This window comes from Eucalyptus grandis, chromosome 3, assembly GCF_016545825.1.
Source record: "Eucalyptus grandis isolate ANBG69807.140 chromosome 3, ASM1654582v1, whole genome shotgun sequence".
NCBI lineage: Eukaryota > Viridiplantae > Streptophyta > Magnoliopsida > Myrtales > Myrtaceae > Eucalyptus > Eucalyptus grandis.
In genome coordinates, this window is record NC_052614.1 from 18,133,287 (window position 1) to 18,143,018 (window position 9,732).

Genomic DNA, 9,732 nt, shown 5'->3' on the forward strand with positions numbered 1-9,732 from the left:
GAAAAATGGGCCTAGGACTTCATAAATCCAGGCCTGATACTAATTAATTAGTTAGATCAGATTTGCTCTTTTACTTTGACTCTTGTTTTTAAATTAATTAATTAATCAATCAGATCCTTTAGCTTTCGCACTATTCCACAAAAATGACAAAGGCCATGAACTCGTGATGAATGTTCACTGTACACTTTTTCAATCCTAGTGAACATAACTCCAAATAAACTTTTACTCGATAAATTTTAGTTATCATCACTAATGCCACACTATTATTAAACCAAATGAGGAAGAGGAGAACTTATATTTAGCAACAACGAGTTAGTTTTATAAGAAAACAACTCATGTGTTGACTAAGATCAACTTGTATATGCTAAAAAGAAGCAGTAATTATCAAACAATTTATATTTACGATGAACTCTAGTATTTGTCAAAAACGACTAGAAATTACCATTAGGTTATGCTTACCGCAATAGCTAGCAGTAAATTCATTTATTAGTGATGAAGTTCATGAATTCATTTAAGAACTTTTTATCAATAGAAATTTTGTTCTCATCGAGTGACCTGAATTTTAAATATTTTACTCAATAAATTAGAGTAATTGGTAGTAGACTTTAAAATGGGCCCAGCGCCACAAGGGCCCACCCAGATTCGGCCCGAGCCATAAGGGCCAGCCGAAAAGCATCTTTGTGGACCTGAGCAAGGGCCTACATTAATTAGGTCCTTCCCCGTCCGATTGGGACCGAGCCAGGCCCATCCAGCCCGCACACTTTTGCATCATTCTTTGTTGATTGCATCTTCGTTTGCGCCTCGCAGCGTTGCCGAGGCGAGGTAGTAAACCTCCTCGCCACTACGTGCTCCGTGCTAGTCGTGGCTCGCCACCAGCCACCAATCGAAGTTGGGCACGTGGAGATCGGAGCACACAGTGAGTCTAGGCATCCAAGCGTCTTCATGTTAAAAAATAAAAAGCGAGTCTAGGATTTCTTAAATCCAGGACTTATGCCAATTAGTTGATTAGATCAAATTTGTGTCGCGACCAATTTTTTTCGGGTTTCAACCACCTAGGGTTTGGCTAATGGATTGTTAAGCCTAGACTTAACTCGGGCTCTCCCAAGCCCATACCAATTCACGACTTATGTTCAAGTCCTTAACATGCAAATGATGTTTTAATCAGGAGTCGCCACTAATCTATTTTTTGTGGGTCGATTAGAAACCCAAGTAAAATAATGGGAGATTTATTTTACTTCTACGAACCAGAGACTAAGGGTACGGGGACTTGGTTACACTAGATTTCTCTAATGCCCTTTCGGTACCATTTCTTTTTAATTTTTCAAAATGTTTTTTTTTGCAAGCGGTGATTTATTTTAGCAAATTACTATCATGCAAATGTGGTGACCACACGGGTGCTAATCCATTATTAAAGCAATCAAATAAATAAATTGCATCACACAAAGCAAGCAATCATTTTTTTTTTTTTTGGGTTTTCTTAAAAATTAGAATGATTTTATGAAAATGCATTTTTAAACCAAATGACTTAATCTTATTAATATGCAAATTTTAATTAAATGGGCCTATTATGCAAACTAATTATTATGCACCTTATGACCTATCTTCACTAATAAATTCTCATTAAATGATCATATTATGCAACTAATTAACATGCACCTAGATTTTTGGATTTTTTTTTTTTTTATTGAAATTCAGAATTCATGAAAACCCTAATTAATCTATCTAAAAATGGATAATTTTCTAATCTATTCTAGGGATTAATTTGACTTACACCATATCCTATCTTAGAAAAACTATTTTTTGGGAATATGCGAACATTATCTAAAACCCTAAAAATATTTAGGATCAACCCTAACTTATTCCTAAAAATGCAATCTTAAAAATGCAATCCTAAGAAAATCCTAATTTGTTAAACCTACATGCTTGATTTACAAAACCTATATACTCATGCAGAATTTTGATTTTTTTTTTTATCTTATGAGTTTTTTTTTAGTTTTTTTAAGAGATAAGTAAATATTAAATCTAAACTATCAACAAAATCAAGCAAGAAATGATTAAAATAATCGAAAAATAACTTTGTTGTCTCATGAGGTCAAATTAACGGTTATTCTAACCATAGTTATCACAGCAGAGAGATCATAATAATTACAAATCTGATCCGAAGTCTTACGGACCGAATTAAATAATCATTGTGATTTAACAATTAAAATTTCACTAAAAAGCCCAACAATTAAAATAATTAAAAAAATGATCCAATGTCTCTTGGATCAAATTAATAATTATAATAATTCCAGACAAAATCCTGCGGATAATGCATACTAAATTCACAAATATTAACATCAAATATTACAACTTAAATAGATAAAGTAAAATGAGATAAAATAGAACAAAATAAATAAAAGAAAAGCTAAACCACCTAAAGAAAGAGGGGCTTGCTGCAGATGGGCGCCGGACGGACGGTGGTCGGCGTCGGGTACTGCAGGTCAACGACGGCAAGGTGGCGCGGGAGGTGCAGGCACGGGCGTCGGGTCGAGCAGCGAGAGGGCTCGCGGGCGTTGCGGGTCGCAGGCTGTTGCACAGCGATGCTCGCGGGTGCTGGTGCGTGGAGCAGGGGCGGATGTCGAGGCAGAGATCGGCGGAGGGCGACTTGCAGAGGTGGGTTGCGTACAGATCGGGACCTGCTGTCTTCGGGGGGCCACGACGTCGAGCACGGCGAGAACAAGGAGATCGGCAAGCAGCAGGGTCGCGGGTCGCAACGATGGTGGTGAGCAGTGGCGTCAGGGTGAGCTCACGGGTGCATAGGCGCGGCGGCGTCGGTTGCTGCAGAGGCGGAGTCGCGCTGGCTGAGGCGCGACGAGTGCCGGGCGATCTGAGACCCGATCGTCGGACTGCTGGCGTTGGGTTCGCAGATCGCGGTGGTGCTCGTGCGGAGATGCGGTGGGCTTCGGAGCGAGGCAGTTCTGGTGCGGCGACCAGTAGCGAAGAACGGGTGAGCTGCTGCGACGGCGCTGGTGCAGAGGCGGGGCAGCTTCGCGGACGAACGACGACGGGCTGGCGGAGGAAACACCGATGCGGTGGCCGGCGTGGAATCTGTGACTGGAGGCGCGGCGAATCGGGCAGCGAGAGGACCAGCGAGGAAGATGAACAGTATGAGTCAAATCAACCTTTTACTTTACCTTTTCTCCCTCTCTCTCTCTCACGTTCTGACTTTTCCTTTTCTTTTTCTTTCTGCAGTTTTTTTACTGCAGAAGTAAAACCTCCCTTGACCTACCTTTCTGAATTTTTTTTTTTTTCAAAGAAGCTCCCCGGACGAAGAGAAGGCCACCCCCATTTATAGAGTGAAAACTTAGTCAGCTCAACCTACGAAGATTTGCATAACAACTCAATCGCTGAAGATCATCTTTCGAGATTATCGTGTATCCGACTCACTCTACCATTGAAATCATCTATTAAAATCTTCCAAGTGACTCGCTCGACCATTGAAGATTTTATATCCGACTTCAATGATCGAAGATAAACTGGAATTTTTTTGTGAAGATTTTTCCAAATAATTCACTTTAGATAAAACTCCATTATCCAATTCTAAAATCTTTCGAGATATCCATCCGCAACAAAATATTTTAGAATATTCCTTATCCTCCTTAATATTCCCAACTTTAAGATTACGGTGCGATTTTTAATTCCCAAAAATCATCATAATATCGCATCAAATCTTAAATTTTCACAAGATAATTAATTAAACATAACGACGGGCTTGGGTTAATTTTCTTCATGGGCTTAGTCCACCTATTAATTTAAAACCCAAAATCACTAATTCAACCCATCCACCACCGGTCCAAGTAAATGCAAATAAAAAATAAATGCACCTACAACTAAATGCTATGCAATTAATTAATTATTGATTAAACCCTAATTTTAATGCGATAAATGACTAACCGGACCGTCAAAATCTAGGTGTCAACAATTTGCTCTTTCGCTTTTCCTCTTGTTCGTTTCGGTTTCTTCTTTGTTTTGGCAATTTCACTTTGTCCTCATCTGAAAGTTAATATTTGAGAAATTATATACCGTTGCCACAGATCAAGGAAGTGCATGAGAGCGACAAAGAGAACACCCGTGTGAGGGGCTCTAGCGAAGTTGGTACTTTGCTACACCTTCGAAACGGTGATGTCTCGATTGTGGCATCTAACGAAATTTCAACGAGCGATTTTGGATTGAAATCCGATGTCACGCCATGCTCGGGTGGCCATGTAATCAAAGCATTGAGTGTTCGGACTTCTTAAAGGACCCAATTAATTTCCCTAAATCATGATTGTTCCTTTTTTTTTCTTTCATAGTAATCATTCACTAGCCTAAAAATTGAAGTTCAAGAACTCAATTGGCTAAAAAAGATAAAATAATAGCTTCAAGACTCAATTGAACATTTTACCTACATACCTCTTTTTATACTATAGACTTTCTATCTTAATACAATATTTACTTATCAAGTCACTTTTTGTTTGTTCAATAACTTGAGTTTAACCTCTTTTAGCTTCAATGCCGACCTTGTGACCATGTTATGTTAGTTATAAAAACCCATTTAGTTTAATTGGCTCTAACCTGCCAATTGGTTGACCAGGCTTGGGACCCCGATGCTTGTGCTTGAATTCTCGGCACCTGAGCTCAGGTCCATTAAAAGTGGGCCCAGGTCTATGGAGACCGGGCTTGGGTCCACAGAGGCCAGGTGGACCATATTTAATACTAAATGTATATTTTGGTCTCGGGATAAGTATACTATCAGTGCCATAAGTTATGTACGGCGCTTACTTTGGTGCCAAAAGTTTCTGTCGGATCATTTAAGTGCCAAAAAGTTTGAAAAACGATCATTTTAGTACCAACTCTGATTTAGTTGGTCGGAAATCTGACGTGGCACTTTTTTATTAATTTTTGAAGCTGATGTGGCTCGCCGGAGAGTATAGTCAGCATTTAAACAACAAAACGATGCTGTTTGGTGTCTCTCCCCCAATTCAAAACCCTAAATCCCCAAATTGAGAGAGAGAGAGAGAGAGAGAGAGAGAGAGAGAGAGAGAGAGAAGATAAGCCAACGGCGATGGGCCAGTCACCGTCCTCAACGGCCCCCGCGCTCAGCAGCCTCAGCTCCGACCCCGACCCTAACCCTGACCCCGATGATGGCCACTTGGCAGCCAAGTCGAAGGCCGTGATCTGGCTGGTGCTCGGGGAGGCTGCCGATGAGTGCGCCACCCTTGATCTCTCCCTCTCCATCTTTGATCTCCCTGACGAGTGCCTAGCCTGCGTCTTCAAGTACCTAGGCTCTGGTGACCCGGGCCAGTGCTCCCTCGTGTGCCGCCATTGGCTCGCGATCAAAGGCCAGAGCCACCAAAGGCTCGCCCTCTACGCCCACTTGGAGCTGCTAGATGTGGTCCCGGCTCAAAGAATTTGAGGACGTTGAAGCTGCTGAAATGTTACCGAGATTGGGACATGGTGCTACTACGACGGAGGCCGAGCGACGGCGACCGGCGTTGGGCGAGGATCGAACAAAAAAACCCTAATTTCAATCCCCAAATAATAAAAAAAAAAAAAACCCAAATGAGTTGTGCGACGTCGTTTTCTCGAGGCCATCCACTTAGGACGGCAAAATGACGTCGTTTTCTTAAGGAGGATGGAAAACGACGTCGTTTAAAGGCCTTGTCGATTTTTATTTTTTTAATATAAAAGCCACGTAATCATTTTGGCCGGAATCTATCGCCGGTGGCACCAAAGTAATCGTTTTTCTTCCGATTTGGCACTTAAGTGATCCGATAGAAACTTTTGGCACCAAAGTGAGCACCGTACATAACTGGTGGCACTGATAGTGTACTTCTCCCTTTTAGTCTTTGTTAATGAACAAGTGCGAGTTGGGGGCACATCACACATTTTCATGTAAATGTAGTGCTACACAAATGTTTCTCAAGAAGCAGCATTAACAAGCTAGGCAAATTCAATCTCATGTTTCACTACACAAGAGGATGATGCACAATAAAACTTCTTTATTTTGACAATCACAAATACACTAATTCTTTCTCCTCCTTACACTTCGTTTCACTCCGTTGTAGTACTCCAAGGGAGAGAAAGAGAGAGCTTATGCCAGAGCGAGCTAGTAAGCAAAATAATTGCACATATGAAGATGACCCATAGAATTGAACTAATAATATCCATACTATAAAAAGTCTCCCGGTACTAATAAATAACAAAATAAAGAGAAAGAATACATGAGTATTTTGGCAGTAGAGCTCAATAAAATATATCACTGAATATGGTCTCCTTTACTTAGAAAATCTCATTCCATACTTTTTGAAGATTTGCACTCTTCATCATTAGTGTATTTCCAAATTTTTCATTCTCAATTAGACAATCAAAAATTGATCCAAGACTGTAACTTCATCATATTCATTCACTGTGCCTCCTAGGGCATCACTACTCAAAAGGGGAAACCCTCAAATCAGTATTACCAGAAGAGAATCGAGTCCAATGTACTTTCAGTAAAATTAACTAATTAGAATGCACTTCACCATGATATCACATTCTTGGAATTCAAGTTGGCGGAAGACGACTTACCTGATTCCGATGCGCAAACAGCAAATAGCCCCGGAACGAACGTTGAATTGCGAATAAATCACGAACAACACTACCTCACGTTAGTCTGGATGCAATCACAAGGAAAACACCCGATTTCCACGACGTAAATGTCGATTGTTCTTGCAAAAGTGAAATGGAATTCCTTTTTCTTCTTTGATGGAAATGGAGAGAAAATTTGGTGCGAATGAATTACCAACCAACCCAACGGTTGTGTTCGGGAGCCTTTTATACGTCTCCATTCGTACCCCTCCATTAGTGACTTTCCATCGTACCGTATCAAGTCCAAATGGTGCGGTCTAATCGCACCCCATCATGGACGTACTAGCTAACTAGCTAAAGTGCAACATCTCCTACTCGGACATGATGGGCTTGATAGCTCTTTATCAAGAATATAAGGCATTCAACATTCATCAACTTTACAAAATAATTCATACTGGCAAATAAGTCGTGCGACCAGTGAGTACACCTGCACTTGGGAGCTCAAATTATACACCTGTTAGGGATAACATAATAGCTACAACCCCGAAAAGAAATAAACAATGGATGTCTCACAGTGCCCTAGACATATTTTGTTACATCAGTCCAAGTATACCTATCCCTTAAAGGCTATACTTTACTATTCTAAAAAACAACATGTATTTACAATTACATCCGCAACCACAAAGGGCGATATAATTGGTCGACCAGTAAATATATGTGATAGATGTAAAACAACAATAGTCTTCCTTCGCACTCATGTCTCTCTCAATTTTAGAACAACTGCTTTCCTAGACACGTCCCATAGGCCATATCCATTCATGACCGCCCGTAACATGCTAAATTAGCAACATTGATCTTTCACTTTGAGAACATAGTCAGAAGTAACATAAGGCACAAAATTGAGGTAAAATACAAATTACCTCAAAGGCTCACACGATGAGTAAATAGGGATAATTTTACTCATCTTCCCTTATTGGTCGTACAATGCACATGTAGTATGAATTACATGTTATAGTGGATTACTCTTTCTATAAGAGCGTATGTCAATCATCAAATATATCCACCATACAGATCTTAGCCTAAACATAATCACGTGCTTCTCATGTACTCATGTTTACCCCGAGTGCTATATCAGCTCACTTTCTATAGCGCCCAATTAAGTACTCGCATTCGGCATCTTACAGGCATACATGATTGTGGAGCTATCATGTTCGATCTTGTTATAAACCAATCACAAACCTCATCTTGACTCCAATCAAGGCGACATATTTTATGTACCAAAATTGCTCTTCAGCATTTATTTGTACATAATGTCTCATCTCAACATGCTAACTACAGCACTTGAGGCGATTACTCATGTGAGTGAGCCAATCATTGCCTGCTGACATACTTTTCAATAATATATGTGTGTTCATAGTGGATTTGTACTTATTGATAAAACATCAAATCACTAATAAACAAACACATACAATACATCTGTCCATAAATACATAAACCAATTATCCTCTACAATAACAAATATCACATTCTACGCAATTCTAGTGACATCCTATGGGTCAAGAACATGTCTCTAGGAATAGCCTTCGTAAATGGATCAGCAACCATTCTATTGGTTGAAATGTATTGCAGGATCACTTCTTTCTGCGCTATAATATCTCGATAAAGTTATTCTTTATGTCAATGTGCTTTGTCCTTCCATGATACTTGGGATCTTTCACATAGGCAATAGCTGCTTGACTATCGCAATAAGCGTCACCGGTCTTAGAACTTCAATGACGGTGGCTAAATTTTCAAGAAACGTTTTAGCCATCTTTGCTTCTTGCACCTGCGGCGAGAACATGCAATAAATTCTGCCTCCATCGTAGACAAAGCCGTGCATGTCTGTTTCTTGCTATTCCAAGAAATCACACCTCCATTGAGCAAGAACGCATATCCAGAAGTTGATTTACGCTCATCCAGGTCTCCACCCCAATCGGCATCTGAATAACCTAATAGGTGTAAATCATTCCCTTGGTAACAAAGTCGATAGTCCATGGTGCCCTTCAAGTATCTCAGGATCCTCTTCACTGCTTTCTAGTGTGCTTGACTGGGATTTGATTGATATCGGCTCACCAATCTCACGGCATAACATATGTCGGGTCGAGTACACATCATAGCATACATCAAACTTCCGACCGCACTAGCATAAGGAACAATTTTCATCACTTTAATTTCTTCTAGAGTCTTAGGACACATTTCAGTGCTTAGGCCTTCACCTTGCATGACAGGGGTATCAATGGGATTACAATGCTACATATTGAAACGCTCAAGAATCTTCATAATATAAGACTCTGTGATAAATTAAGGAGTTTCCTTGATCGATCTCTTTCGATTTTAACTCCTAATATATAAGCAGCTTCTCCCATGTCCTTCATTTCAAAATTGGAGGACAACCATTCTTTTATGGTGATAACCAAAACCTTGTCATTTCCAGCCAACAGAATATCGTCCACATAAAGTAATAAAATCACAAATTTATCTTTGGACCGCTTGACATATACACAGTGATCTTCTTCGATCATCGTGAAACCAAAAGTTATTATTGCTCGATGAAAACGAAGATACCACTGTCTAGATGATTGCTTAAGGCCATATATTGAGCGATGAAGCTTGCAAACTTTATGCTCTTGACCTTTAGTTATGAAACCTATCGGTTGTTTCATATAGATTTCCTCATCTAATTCTCCATTGAGAAATACTGTCTTTACATCCATTTGATGTAATTCAAGGTCCAAATGTGCAACGATAGCTAGAATAAGGCGTATTGAGGCAAACCTTACAGGCGGTGAAAAGTTTCCTCATAGTCTGTACCCTCTTGTTGAGTATAACCTTTTGCCACAAGGCGAGCCTTATACTTTTCAATGGATCCATCCGCCCTACGCTTAATCTTGAAGACCCATTTGTTTCCAATGGCCTTACGATTGGGTGGTAGATCAACCAAGTCCCAGACATGGTTTGCCCTCATTGACTCAATCTCATCTTCCAAAGCTTTTCTCCATTCTTCCTTATCAGAGGATGAGAGAGCCTCTTGTACAGTCTTAGGCTTGGCATCGTCTTTTTGAGCAATCATAAATGCTTCCCCTTCAATCTCAAAACGACAAC

At 40.1% G+C, this 9,732-nt stretch overlaps 1 protein-coding gene across 1 annotated transcript in view; it reads left to right on the forward strand.

Moving 5' to 3' along the window:
• The first annotated feature begins 5,086 nt into the window (after window positions 1-5,086).
• LOC120291694 overlaps window positions 5,087-9,732 on the forward strand; it is a 14,118-nt gene continuing 9,472 nt past the window's right edge. The window contains 1 exon segment of the mRNA XM_039309387.1: window positions 5,087-5,416. Coding sequence (XP_039165321.1) covers window positions 5,087-5,416 — 330 coding nt within the window.